The sequence below is a fragment of the Vulpes vulpes genome, chromosome 16 (assembly GCF_048418805.1).
Source record: "Vulpes vulpes isolate BD-2025 chromosome 16, VulVul3, whole genome shotgun sequence".
Taxonomy (NCBI): domain Eukaryota; kingdom Metazoa; phylum Chordata; class Mammalia; order Carnivora; family Canidae; genus Vulpes; species Vulpes vulpes.
Genome location: NC_132795.1, coordinates 18743712 through 18758621, shown reverse-complemented (window position 1 = coordinate 18758621; position 14910 = coordinate 18743712). Strand labels below are relative to the sequence as shown.

The window sequence follows — 14910 nt, the reverse complement described above, 5'->3', positions numbered from 1 at the left end:
TACCAGTGTTTTAGATTTTGGCAATTCTGATAGGTGGGTAGTAGTATCACATTGTTGTTTTAAGTTGCATTTATCTCTCTGATGGCATATGATATGGAGCAGTTTTCCATGTGCTTATTTGCCATCTGTATATCTTCTATGATGAGGTTTCTGTGAATATCTTTGCCCATATTTTAATGGAATTTTTCCTATTGACTTTTAAAAGAGTTTGTATATTTTGTTTTTTTAAAAAGATTTTGTATACATATTTATTTGAGAGAGAGAGAGAGAGAGCATGAGCAGCGGGGGGAGGGGCAGCGGGAGGGGGACAAGCAGGCTGCCCACTGAGTGTGAAGCTGGATCCCAGGACCCCAAGATCATAACCTGAGCCAAAGTCAGATGCTTAATTGACTGAGCCACCCAGGTGCCCCTTGTTTATATGATACATTTTGGATAGCAGTCCTTTATCAAATGTGTCTTTTGTATATTTTCTTTGAGTTTGTGACTTGTCTTCTTATTTCTCTTGACATTGTCTTTTGTAGAGAAGTTTTTGTGTTTTTTTTTAGAAGTTTTTAATTTTAATGAAGTCTAGCATATAAATTATTTCTTTCATGGATCATGCCTTTGATTCTATATCTGAAAAGTCATTGCCATACCCATGGTCACCCCAATATGGGTGTTATGTTCTAGCAGTCATAGTTTTTCAGTTTACTTTTATGTCTGTAGTCCATTTTTAGTTAAGTTTTGTGAAGAATATAAGCTCTATGTATAGATCCTTTTTTTTTTTTTGCATTTAGCTGTCCAGTTTTTCCAGCACCAGGTGTTCAATAGATTGTCTTTGCTCTATTTATTACCTTTTTTCCTTTGTTGAAAACCAGCTGACTATTTTGATGTGGGTCTATTTCTAGGCTCTCCTTTTCCTTGGAACTTCTTTGTTCTTTCATCTGTACCACAGTCTTGATTACTATAGCTGTAGAGTAAATCTTGAAGTTGACTAGTGTTAGTCTTCCAACTCTTGTTCTCCTTCAATGTTGTATTGCCTTTTCTGTATCTTTTGCCTCCCCTTAAACATTTTAGAATCAGTTTGTCAATATACACAAAATAATTTGCTGATATTTTGTTTGGGATTGCACTGACTCTATATTTCTGTTTGGGAAGAGTAGACATCTTGACAGTATTGCGTCTTCCTATCCATATATGGACTGCTTTTCCATTTATTTAGTTGTTTGATTTTGTTCATCAGAGTTTTGCTATGTTCCTGATATAGATCATACACATATTTTATTAGAGCTATACTTAAGTGTTTTATATTTTTGATTATTAATGTAAATAGTATTGTGTTTTTAATGTCAGATTCTACTTGCTCATTGCTGGTATATAGCTTATAGCTCATTGTTGGAAAACAGTTGACTTTTGTATCTTAACCTTGTTATCCTACTATTGTAATCTCTTATTACTCTAAGAGTTTTTTTTGTCAGTTCTTTTGGATTTCTCTATAGGCGATCATGTCATCTGTGTCATCTTCTCTCAGAGGGTTCCAAGAATAATTTTTTTTTCTTTCAGTACATTAGAAACCATTTAGTTTTATTAAATAAAATATATTAAGTTCACACAGTGTGAATAAAGCATTTAAAATTCCACTACCTGCTCCCTGGTCAAAAAACAACTTACAAGCAATGAAGAAGCATTCTTTTTTTTTTTTTTAATTATTTTTTTATTGGTGTTCAATTTACCAACATACAGAATAACACCCAGCGCTCATCCCGTCAAGTGCCCCCCTCAGTGACCGTCACCCATTCACTCCCACCCCCCGCCCTCCTCCCCTTCCACCACCCCTAGTTCGTTTCCCCAAGCTAGGAGTCTTTTTCTTCTCCCTTCCCTTATATTCCCTTTCACTGTTATTTATATTCCCCAAATGAATGAGAACATACACTGTTTGTCCTTCTCCGATTCACTTACTTCACTCAGCTATAATACCCTACAGTTCCATCCACGTTGAAGCAAATGGTGGGTATTTGTCGTTTCTAATGGCTGAGTAATATTCCATTGTATACATAAACCACATCTTCTTTATCCATTCATCTTTCGATGGACACCGAGGCTCCTTCCACAGTTTGGCTATTGTGGACATTGCTGCTAGAAACATCTGGGTGCAGGTGTCCCGGTGTTTCATTGCATCTGAATCTTTGGGGTAAATCCCCAACAGTGCAATTGCTGGGTCGTACGACAGGTCTATTTTTAACTCTTTGAGGAACCTCCACACAGTTTTCCAGAGTGGCTGCACCAGTTCACATTCCCACCAACAGTGTAAGAGGGTTCCCTTTTCTCCGCATCCTCTCCAACATTTGTTGTTTCCTGCCTTGTTAATTTTCCCCATTCTCACTGGTGTGAGGTGGTATCTCATTGTGGTTTTGATTTGTATTTCCCTGATAGCAAGTGATGCAGAGCATTTTCTCATGTGCATGTTGGCCATGTCTATGTCTTCCTCTGTGAGGTTTCTCTTCATGTCTTTTGCCCATTTCATGATTGGATTGTTTGTTTCTTTGGTGTTGAGTTTAATAAGTTCTTTATAGATTTTGGAAACTAGCCCTTTATCTGATATGTCATTTGCAAATATCTGTAGGTTGTCTTTTAGTTTTGTTGACTGTATCCTTTGCTGTGCAGAAGCTTCTTATCTTGATGAAGTCCCAATAGTTCATTTTTGCTTTTGTTTCTTTTGCCTTTGTGGATGTATCTTGCAAGAAGTTACTGTGGCCAAGTTCAAAAAGGGTGTTGCCTGTGTTCTCCTCTAGGATTTTGATGGGATCTTGTCTCACATTTAGATCTCTCATCCATTTTGAGTTTATCTTTGTGTATGGTGAAAGAGAGTGGTCTAGTTTCATTCTTCTGCATGTGGACGTCCAGTTTTTCCAGCACCATTTATTGAAGAGACTGTCTTTCTTCCAATGGATAGTCTTTCCTCCTTTATTGAATATTAGTTGACCATAAAGTTCAGGGTCCACTTCTGGGTTCTCTATTCTGTTCCATTGATCTATGTGTCTGTTTTTGGGCCAGTGCCACACTGTCTTGATGACCACAGCTTTGTAGTACAACCTGAAGTCTGGCATTGTGATGCCCCCAGCTATGGTTTTCTTTTTTAAAATTCCCCTGGCTATTCGGGGTCTTTTCTGATTCCACCCAAATCTTAAAATAATTTGTTCTAACTCTCTGAAGAAAGTCCATGGTGTTTTGATAGGGATTGCATTAAACATGTAAATTGCCCTGGGTAACACTGACATTTTCACAATATTAATTCTGCCAATCCATGAGCATGGAATATTTTTCCATCTCTTTGTGTCTTCCTCAATTTCTTTCAGAAGTGTTCTATAGTTTTTAGGGTATAGATCCTTTACCTCTTTGGTTAGGTTTATTCCTAGGTATCTTATGCTTTTGGGTGCAATTGTAAATGGGATTGACTCCTTAATTTCTCTTTCTTCAGTCTCATTGTTAGTGTATAGAAATGCCATTGATTTCTGGGCATTTCTGTATCCTGCCATGCTACCAAATTGCTGTATGAGTTCTTAGCAATCTTGGGGTGGAGGCTTTTGGGTTTTCTATGTAGAGTATCATGTCATCGGCGAAGAGGGAGAGTTTGACTTCTTCTTTGCCAGTTTGAATGCCTTTAATGTCTTTTTGTTGTCTGATTGCTGAGGCGAGGACTTCCAGTACTATGTTGAATAGCAGTGGTGAGAGCGGACATCCCTGTCTTCTTCCTGGTCTTAGGGGAAAGGCTCCCAGTGCTTCCCCCTTGAGAATGATATTTGCTGTGGGCTTTTCGTAGATGGCTTTTAAGATGTCGAGGAAAGTTCCCTCTATCCCTACACTCTGAAGAGTTTTGATCAGGAATGGATGCTGTATTTTGTCAAATGCTTTCTCTGCATCTAATGAGAGGATCATATGTTTCTTGGTTTTTCTCTTGCTGATATGATGAATCACATTGATTGCTTTACGAGGGTTGAACCAGCCTTGTGTCCTGGGGATAAATCCTACTTGGTCATGGTGAATAATTTTCTTAATGTGTTGTTGGATCCTATTGGCTAGTATCTTGTTGAGAATTTTTGCATCCATGTTCATCAGGGATATTGGTCTGTAATTCTCCTTTTTGGTGGGGTCTTTGGTTTTGGAATTAAGGTGATGCTGGCCTCATAGAACGAATTTGGAAGTACTCCATCTCTATCTTTCCAAACAGCTTTAGTAGAATAGGTATGATTTCTTCTTTAAACGTTTGATAGAATTCCCCTGGGAAGCCTTCTGGCCCTGGACTCTTGTGTCTTGGGAGGTTTTTGATGACTGCTTCAATTTACTCCCTGGTTATTGGCCTGTTCAGGTTTTCTATTTCTTCCTGTTCCAGTTTCGGTAGTTTGTGGCTTTCCAGGAATGCGTCCATTTCTTCTAGATTGCCTAATTTATTGGCATAGAGCTGTTCATAATATGTTTTTAAAATCGTTTGTATTTCCTTGGTGTTGGTAGTGATCTCTCCTTTCTCATTCATGATTTTATTAATTTGAGTCTTCTCTCTTTTCTTTTTAATAAGGTTGGCTAATGGTTTATCTATCTTATTAATTCTTTCAAAGAACCAACTCCTGGTTCTGTTGATCTGTTCCACAGTTCTTCTGGTCTTCATTTCGTTGAGTTCTGCTCGAATTTTAATTAACTCTCTTCTTCTGCTGGGCCTAGGGTCCATTTGCTGTTTTTTCTCTAGCTCCTTTATGTGTAAGGTGAGCTTTTGTATTTGAGTTCTTTCCAGTTTTTGAATGGATGCTTGTATTGCGATGTATTTCCCCCTCAGGACTGCTTTTGCTGCATCCCAAAGATTTTGAATGGTTGTATCTTCATTCTCATTAGTTTCCATGAATCTTTTTAATTCTTCCTTAATTTCCTGATTGACCCTTTCATCTTTTAGCAGGATGGTCCTTAACCTCCACGTGTTTGTGGTCCTTCCAAACTTCTTGTTGTGATTTAGTTCTAATTTCAAGGCATTATGGTCTGAGAATATGCAGGGGACAATCCCAATCTTTTGGTATCAGTTCAGACCCAATTTGTGGTCCAGTATGTGGTCTATTCTGGAGAAAGTTCCATGTGCACTTGAGAAGAATGTGTATTCAGTTGAGTTTGGATGTAAAGTTCTATAGATATCTGTGAAATCCATCTGGTCCAGTGTATCATTTAAAGCTCTCGTTTCTTTGGAGATTTTGTGCTTAGAAGACCTATCGAGGGTAGAAAGAGCTAGATTGAAGTCACCAAGTATAAGTGTATTATTATCTAAGTATTTCTTCACTTTGGTTATTAATTGGTTTAAATATTTGGCCGCTCCCACATTCGGGGCATATATATTGAGGATTGTTAAGTCCTCTTGTTGGATAGATCCTTTGAGTATGATATAGTGTCCCTCTCCATCTCTCACTGTAGTGTTTGGGGTAAATTTTAATTTATCTGATATAAGGATGGCTACCCCTGCTTTCTTTTGAGGACCATCTGAATGGTAAATGGTTCTCCAACCTTTTATTTTCAGGTTGTAGGTGTCCTTTGTCTAAAATGAGTCTCTTGTAGACAGCAAATAGATGGGTCCTGTTTTTTTATCCAGTCTGAAACCCTGTGCCTTTTGATGGGGTCATTAAGCCTGTTCACGTTCAGAGTTACTATTGACAGATATGAGTTTAGTGTCATCATGATATCTATTCAGTCCTTGTTTTTGTGGATTGTTCCATTGAACTTCTTCTTAAAGGGGAATTTTAAGAGTCCCCCTTAAAATTTCTTGCAGAGCTGGTTTGGAGGTCACATATTCTTTCAGTTCCTGCCTGTCTTGGAAGCTCTTTATCTCTCCTTCCATTTTGAATGAGAGCCTTGCTGGATAAAGTATTCTTGGTTGCATGTTCTTCTCATTTAGGACCCTGAATATATCCTGCCAGCCTTTTCTGGCCTGCCAGGTCTCTGTGGAGAGGTCTGCTCTTACCCTAATATTCCTCCCCGTAAAAGTCAGGGATTTCTTATCTCTTGCTGCTTTAAGGATCTTCTCTTTATCTTTGGAATTTGCAAGCTTCACTATTAAATGTCGAGGTGTTGAATGGTTTTTATTGATTTTGGGGGGGGGGATCTCTCTATTTCCTGGATCTGAATGCCTGTTTCCCTTCCCAGATTAGGAAAGTTTTCAGCTAGGATTTGTTCAAATACATATTCTGGCCCTCTGTCCCTTTTGGCGCCCTCGGGAACCCCAATTAAACGTAGGTTTTTCTTCCTCAGGCTGTCATTTATTTCCCTTAATCTGTTTTCATGGTCTTTTAATTGTCTGTCTCTTTTTTCCTCAGTTTCCCTCTTTGCCATCAGCTTGTCTTCTGTGTCACTTACTCATTCTTCCACCTCTTTAAGCCTCGTCGTTAGGACTTCTAGCTTGGATTGCATCTCATTTAATTGATTTTTAATTTCTGCCTGATTGGATCTAAATTCTGCAGTCATGAAGTCTCTTTTGAGTCCTTATGCATTTTTCTAGAGCCACCAGTAGCTGTATAATAGTGCTTCTGAATTGGCTTTCTGACATTGAATTGTAATCCAGATTTTTTAACTCTGTGGGAGAGAGGACTGTTTCTGATTCTTTGTTTTGAGGTGAGGTTTTCCTTCTAGTCATTTTGCTTGTGCAGAGTGGCCTAAAGCAAGTTGTATTGGGAAAAGGAGCAAAAGAGAGGAGAGAAAGAAGGAAAGAAAAGAGAAAAAGAAAAAAAAAGGAAGAAAAAAGGAAAAAAGAGAAAAAGAAAGAAAGGGAAAAAAAGGGGTGGGGGAAGCAATCAGAAATCAAAAAAACAAAAAACAAAAACAAAACAAAACAAAAAAACAAAAAATATGGGGGAGTATCTTCTGATTCTGTATTCCTTAAGTCCCTTGACTTCCCCTGGAACTGGTCCGTGTCGCTGGTCTTCTGGGGGAGGGGCCTGTTGTGCTGATTCTCAGGTGTTAGCACTTGGGGGAGCTGCTCTGCCCCCTGCCTGGTGCAGGGCTCAGTGGGGGTTGCTTACCCCATGAGGCCCCAGGAGGAACATCCACAATGGCTAGGCAGCTCTGGAAACCTGGAGTCAGCCCCCGCAGTAACTCCTCCGGGGCTCTCCGTCTGCCGGAGCTCTCCGTCTGCAGGGCTTGGAGGCTCCGGGCAGGGCCGCTGATCTGCTCAGCTTGGGGCTGGAGCGTCCTTGCTGTCCTGGGCCCTCCCGGCCTCTGCCTGTCCCGGGGGAGGCCGGATCCTGGGCTGCGTCCCGGCGTCCTGTGCTCCGGAGCCTGCGCTGTTGGATTCGCTCCCGCCCCGCAGCCCCCTCCGCGGAGCCGCCGCCCGAGCCCCTCCGAGCTGCTCCGGGTCCCGCCGAGCGCTGCAGCCCTTAGGGAGCTCGGCGCACTCTCCGGGGCGCAGTTCCTCTGTTACTGTCCCAGGGAGCCCGAGGGCATCCCCGCCTTTCTGGGGATCCTGCTCCAATTCCCCGGGAGGCCTTTCCGCCTGGGAAGGTTGGTGCAGCTCCTGCTCCTCCGGGACGGGGCTCTCCTGTCCTGGGGACACTCGCCCAGGCCTCAGCCCGGCTCCTCGGGGGCCCCTCCCCCTTGGAGGCCTTTTGTGTCTTTATTTCTTTTTCCCCGTCTCCCTACCTTGATAGAAGCGCGAACTGTTCTCACTGTAGCATTCCAGCTGGTCTCTCTAAACCTCAGGCCGAATTCGTAGAGTTTCAGGATGATTGGAAGGTTATCTAGGTAATTTGGTGGGGACAGGTCACTTGGGGACCCTACTCTTCCGCCGTCTTACCCCTCCCCCTTCAAGATGCATTCTTGTTCTTATGATAATGATCTGCGAGTTGTGCTTACTTTGGTTTTCAAAACTGAGACCAATTATTTATTAAACATGGACGTACAATAAATATATACCTTTTAGGAAAGAATTAGCTATACTTTGATTTTGTGAAGATTTTTTTTGTGTGTGTTTCAGTCTCATCAGCTGATATTCATGACTTTTATATATTCAAAACTTCATGACTCGATTGCTATTAGGAAGATACATCAGGATTTTAATGGATTGCCAGGTTTTTTTTCCTAAAGAGCAATAGATACAGCAATATATTTATAAAATTTAGAGTGTTCATTTGCTACTTCTTTTTTTTTTTTTTTTTTTTTTTTTTTTTTTTTTTTAAAGATTTTATTTATTTATTCATGGTAGTCACACAGAGAGAGAGAGAGAGAGGCAGAGACATAGGCAGAGGGAGAAGCAGGCTCCATGCAGGGAGCTCGACGTGGGATTCGATCCTGGGTCTCCAGGATCACGCCCTGGGCCAAAGGCAGGCGCTAAACCACTGCGCCACCCAGGGATCCCCATTTGCTACTTCAATGCAGAAGAATGATGCCCCGAATACATACTTTATATTATTTTACATCAATGTTATATCAACTACAAACAACATGCAATTTAGGTTTTCTTCACACATTTTATATTACAGGGTCTTCAATTTTATATAGAAAAGTAGATATATACAAAGCCTATTTATAAAAGGGCCTCTTCTATCTTTGATGCAGTATCAGTCAGCTGTATGATTTCATGTATACACTAGCAACAAAGGTAGAGCATGAAGTGATAATAATACTGCTTTTCAAAAAACTTCAAATACTATTAATATAAAAAAGGATACATTGAAAATAATATCTATCCTCTTGATCCTTTGAAGACATATACTATCAAATAAATTATCTAAGTGTTTTAATTTTGAATTATTCTCTATACTAAATATTCTGTTTAGAGTAATGTCTGAAAAGTGACTTGCTGCTTTTCCCATGAATTCAAGAAAAGTTGTTGATCTTTTTCATTGTGTTGAGCTTTTTACTTGTTAGGATGAAAGGTGACTCCAGGCTCCTTACATACACAATCAGAATCTAGAAGTTTGTATGATTTTTTTTAAGAGTTTATTTTTTCATTCATGAGAGACAGCTATAGGCAGAGGGAGAAGCAGGCTCCCTGTGGGGAGTCCAATGGGGGACTCCATCAATCCCCAGACGCAGGATCACGCCCTGAGTTGAAAGCAGAGGCTCAACTTCACCAGGCGTCCCTGTATGATGTGTTTTTAAAAGTGTTTATCTTCAGCCAAATTTGGTTCCAATTCTCTTGTTAATTCAAGCATTGATGAGAGCAAGATTACTGAGGATTTGAATAGAAAAGAAAAAAGCGAATATAGTTATCCTTAGTTAGCCCTTTGCAAGTTAAACTGGATATCATTTGATTATTTTGTTGAATGCTGCTTCTTCAAAAGAATTTTGCTCTCCCTGGAAAAACATATCCAGGGTTGTTAATTTTCACTTCTATACTGTGTAGGAGAGAGGAGAGTGGAACATAGTGGACTTTGAACAGTTAATGACCACTCAAAGAGTTAATGACAGTTGTTATATAGAATGATCTGTAGTTTTAGAAAATGGTTTTACATTCATTATCTTATTTGGTGTTCACACTATTTAGAATGGTTGATAGAGAGGTTTATCAGAGAGGTTTTCCTCTGCTTTGTAACTGAGGAAACTGAGAAACTAATATTCTTGTCCAATTTGTTGTGTTGTAGTAAATAGTAGAGCTTACCTGAAGATGAAAGGCTCTGGTTCAGAGGCTTGTGTACTTTCTACTGAACCTTTTTTTTTTTTTTTTTTTTTACAGAACTAGGACAAGTAGATGGTGTCTGGCATTTAGCAGCATAGAATGTGTGTCTTTATCATTGTTTTGCCTTGGGATCTTGGAAATAATGAATTGACTGTTTTTTACTGGGTACTCTGTTTTGATAGCAATTTATGTCTCATAGATTTGTAACACTTAAAATGCTTGAGAAGAAAGATTTCTTTGATTATTTTATTCTTAAAAATTTATATACTTATATATTTATTTAATCTTAAAAAATATTTATTTCTGAGGGAGAGAGATCTCAAGCAGGCTGCACTGAGTGTGGAGCCCAACTGGGGATTAACCCCATGACACTGAGACCATGACCCAAACCAAAATCAAGAGTAGGACACCCAACTGACTGAGCCACCCAGGCACCCATTTAACTATTTTTATTTCAATTTCTTATTATTTATCATTATTATTATTACCCATTTTTATTTACTTTGTTATTTTTACTTATGACTTTATTTTATCATTGTCATTACTTTAATGAGACATTACATCATAAACACATTTCATACTTTGAGTGGAAGGAAAGGACAAATTCAGGAAAGTAGAAAAATGGATGCCAGAATTTAGACATTTAAATCAGTGCTACCTTTCCAGGAGTCTAATCTTGAGAAGCTATATACTTGCTGCCATTGCTGAAAACATCCAGTGGAACTCATTTATTAAATGGCTGTAGATATACAAAGACGTTACCTATTCAACATGTAAATATTAGTCAACTCAATCAGTAGTTGTTGGGTTTAATGATACTGATAATTAACATTCAGAACCTTTTTACTAGTCTGTGTAGATTCAGAAACAATGGTTTTGATGAGTATTTTTGTAGAGTAGATTGATAAACTGGGTTATCTTTAAATTAATGATTGTTTTTCCCCTCCTTAGTCAGCAGATAAGCAGCGAGCTCTAGAAGAAACCAAAGCCTACACCACCCAGTCCTTAGCAAGTGTTGCCTATCTGATAAATACCTTGGCCAACAATGTCCTACAGATGCTGGATATTCAGGCATCCCAGCTACGGAGGATGGAATCTTCAATCAATCATATTTCACAAGTGAGACCACACTGTTTTTCTATTTTGCCTATGGGGAACACTTTTTTAAACACAGGCAGTCTATATAATTCTGGCAGCATTTACTGTGTGAGTTAGCTTGCCTGTATGATTTGGAAAATACAAATTCAATATCAGGTTGTTTTTTATTCTTTTTGTGGAGTCATTATCTTCTCTGATTTTGACAGGGAAGCAAATTTTAATGGTTTCTATTAAAATTCAGTAGTTAAAGTAAGCAGCCTTTAGGTGAAAATTTGTCTGGTTTCTTCTGACTTTTACCAAATTTCATGTTTATTTATCTTTTTAAAAAATTTAGTGTGATAACCTGATCACTTCTTTAAATTTTTTTTTCTGTTGGTAGGATTTTTGTTTACCAGGATGGGACCTCAATAATGGAAATATTAATCTAGGTGAACTTAAAAAATTATCTTTATATAAGATTTAAAAAATTTTAATGTTATACTTTTTCCATTTTAATAGCCATTCTCATATAGAAAAATAAAATGAAAAAAAAAAACCATCCAGGGTTCAAACTTTTTACCTTTAATATTTTGTTTTACTTTGTTCCAATACTTTTTTTCCTTTAAATAGTTTTTAAAATGTAGCTGTGATTATATTACGTATAGAGTTTTGGATTTTGCTCTGTTAATTTACTATGACAACAGATGTCTTCCCGTGATGTTATAAGCTCTTCATAAACATTTTCAATGGCTGTATCATGTGTATATATGTCATAGCTTTCATAACCATTTCTGTATTTTGGAGCCATCTAAATACTTCAGTGAAAAGCCAATTTGTAATTGCAAAATTTAAAAAACATTAAAAAGTAAAGGTTTTGATCTGCCTGTTTGTTTCTCTGGTGAGATCTTGGAGCTTTTCTAGTTTAGCACTCTTATTTGAGTAATGATGTAGTTAGTATTCAACATTCTTTTAGATCTAAATGATTAGAAGTTTTCTGGAATAGCAAATTTTAAAATGTTCATTATAAAAAATGTACATTATATTTTCTTTTTGTTTATCTTAAGAGTTCAGGACTCTTCTGAAATTGACTAATCGAACAATTTTTCAAAGTCTGAAGCTTAACTTGTGTAATTAAATAAAATCAGTTGAGATAATCGAATCAGATATTGGAGAACTCCCATATATTTCTATTATTTGAAAGTTCATCAGACTAATTTAAAGAGATTTCTTGTTATTTAATACTAAATTTGATCTTAAATATGAATTTGTCACTGTAGGGTTTTCTTTACATCCCATATAAACTTTTATTTATTTTTTAAGTAGGCTCCATGCCATGTGGAGCTCAGTGCGGGGCCTGAATTCATGACCCTAATCAAAAACTGAGCTGAGAGCGTGAGTCAGATGCTTAACCAACTGAGCCACCCAGGCACCTCCCCCCAATATAAACTTCTATAGAGATTGTATAATTTACTGCTTGTTATATTGCTGTGTCTCTTAAAGTAAAAAAACAACAAAACAACTCCAAAGAATTGGTGAGGGTTTTTTTTTTTTTTTTTTTTTTTTTTTTTTTTTTTTTTTTTTTTTTTTTTTTTTGTATTGGTGAGTTTTAATGAATGAGAGGGAAATTTTATTCGGAAGAGATCCCTTAGAAGAAATAATAATGATGAAATAGATGAACTTGTTTTCTATAGAAGGAGGAATGTTGACAAATTACTGATCTGATAGAGAATTTTGAAGTTTACACTTGAAAGTCTTAAAATTTCTGCATGTTTGAAGTCCTTAGGAAAGGACCCAAAAAGAAAGTAAGAAGAAAAGTGCAAATGCAGAAGAGAAATTCATATATTAGAGTTCTTAAAAAGGATGAATAGTTTGTTATTAGTTTGTAAGAGAGTGTATAAGACTGTGAAGGTAGAAGATAATAAGCAAATAACAGTGAAAGATAATCATCTTTTTTTTTTTTAAGTAATCTCTCTACCTAATGTGAAGCTTGAACTCATGACCCTGAGATTGAGAGTCAGATGTTCTACCAACTAAGCCAGCCAAGTGGCCTGATAGTCATTTTTTTTTAAAGTCATTTGTTTTTTTATTAGAATTCTGTACTCCTTTGGTAGAGAAGAGTAGCAATCTTGAGGAAGGTGTATAAATCTACCTAAGTTGTAATTAGATGTATTAATTCAGTTAATAAGAACATTTTATTTTTAGTATCATATTAATCTATTTATAGTTAATAGGTCTAATTAGTAGTGTGTTTTAAAGCAGTTTTAAAGGAGTAATTGAAAAATGGGAGAGATGAATGGATAAAGATTCAGTAGATCAGAAATAACAGGGGACTGAGTCAGAGCCCTGAATATGTTGAACCTTTTTTTCTAAAAATTTTTTATTCATTTTGTTTTAATTTTTATTATTTATTTTGAATCATCTTCATTTGGAATTGAGTAGTCCCAGGATGACTGAGGGATCTGCAGCTGTAAATACCTGTTAAGTCTATACAAAATAGCATGTTGGGGGGAGGTTGAATAGGAGAAATGGGGTGATAGAAGGCTATATCTAAGAAATCAGTGAATTTTATTTTATTTATTTTTTATTTTTTTATTTTTAAAGATTTTATTTCTTCATGAGAGACACAGAGGAAGAGAATGTAGGCAGAGAGAGAAGCAGGCTCCATGCAGGAAGCCCAATGTGGGACTCAATCCTGGGACTCCAGGAATACACCCTGGGCCGATGCTCAACCACTGAGCCACCCAGGCATCCCGAAATCAGTAAATTTAAAAAAAATTATACATATTTTTTTACCATTTTTTTTTGGGGGGGGGATTCCAGCTTTTTTTATTTTTCCCATTTTACACAAAACAAAGTAGAAGAATACAAGATTAAAACTGCAAAAGTAGTTAATTGGTAGAACATATATACACAAAAACAATCCAGATAGCAAGACAGGCTTATCTACAATAAGGAAACACATGTAAAAATTAAGGTAGTTTGTAGTTTTCATATTAAACAAAACAAAAAAAAAATGCTACAATGGGTGCCATTGTTTACAGTAATATTGAAGGGGGAAACAATACTTATTTAGGGACAGATATACCACAAGGTCCAGCATCAGTGCAATAAATTCACAAAACTATATTACAGCTAGTTAATCAGAGTTTAAGGATTGAAGAGTTTAAATCAGATGCTTTAAGGATTGAAGTATCTTTCAATTATGTTTAATGAATAGGTAGAGTCCTTTGTTTTAAAAGTCAATTGAACATCAAAGCTATTTGATAGTATTTAGACTGAAAGATTATAGTATGAGAAAACATTTTCTGTGTATAAAACAAATACTTAGTATTCTAAATAAAAGGATTGGCAAGCTTTTTCTCTAAAAGGTCAGATGGTAAATACTTGAAGTTTTGTGGTCCAGGTATGTGGTATCAATCTCATGTTCTTTGTATGTATATGTTTTTAAACAACTTTTCAAAAATGTAAAAAAACTATTGTTAGTTTGTATGTGATATAAAAGCAGTCTGAAGGCCAGATTTGGCATGTAAGCTGTAGTTTGTAAGCCCTTGTTCTAAAATACGTTTTTTTCCCAAGTGTTTTGTACTTATATTATTATTACACTTTATTTAAAATATTATTATATTTTTAGAGGGAGCCAGAAAGGTCTTCCAATATATTGAGACTAGATTTTTTTTTTTTTTTCAATTGGAGCAAAAATACTAGATTCAGAGAATTTGGAGAGAAGATTGGGATGGAGGTTCAGTCAGGTCAAAGACAAGATCATGTGTTTATTGGAACGGTAGTAAGTACCAAGAATTGTTTTGTAAGTGTTGTCTGGTAGAGTGGTTCAGGACTAGGAGATACTAGATCTTTGGGGTATTTCTTTCCTTATCAGTATCTTTTTCCTGTTTCCTGGGTAAGAACCTTATACTTTTCAGCCTCTTAGTGCTCTAGCTCTTTTGTCCATAGGTTTAGGCGTGGAGATGGTAAAGGATCTAGATTTTACTTTGGTTCTTCTGCTGACTTGCTTGACAGTTGACTTACTTGAACTTCAGTTTTTTCATCTGTAAAATGGTAAGACTGATTAGATGATTTCTGAGCTATCTTTCAATTTGAATTCTTTATTCTTTTGAGATTATCACAAATGAACTTGATTTATATTTGCTTTCTTTCTTTTCTGCTGACTCTATTCACCTGTCTGTGCTCACTGACCTCAGCCTTCTATCACTGAT

The 14910-nt window shown here is 36.9% G+C and overlaps 1 protein-coding gene across 49 annotated transcripts in view; it reads left to right on the top strand.

Annotated features, from left to right (window-relative positions):
- ABI2 (abl interactor 2) overlaps positions 1 to 14910 on the top strand; it is a 123281-nt gene that overhangs the window by 54765 nt on the left and 53606 nt on the right. For all 49 annotated transcript variants that reach the window (XM_026002501.2, XM_072742044.1, XM_026002510.2 and 46 more), the window contains one exon: positions 10571 to 10738. In XM_026002501.2, the coding sequence (XP_025858286.1) occupies positions 10571 to 10738 (168 nt within the window). The remainder of the gene's footprint in view (positions 1 to 10570; positions 10739 to 14910) is intronic.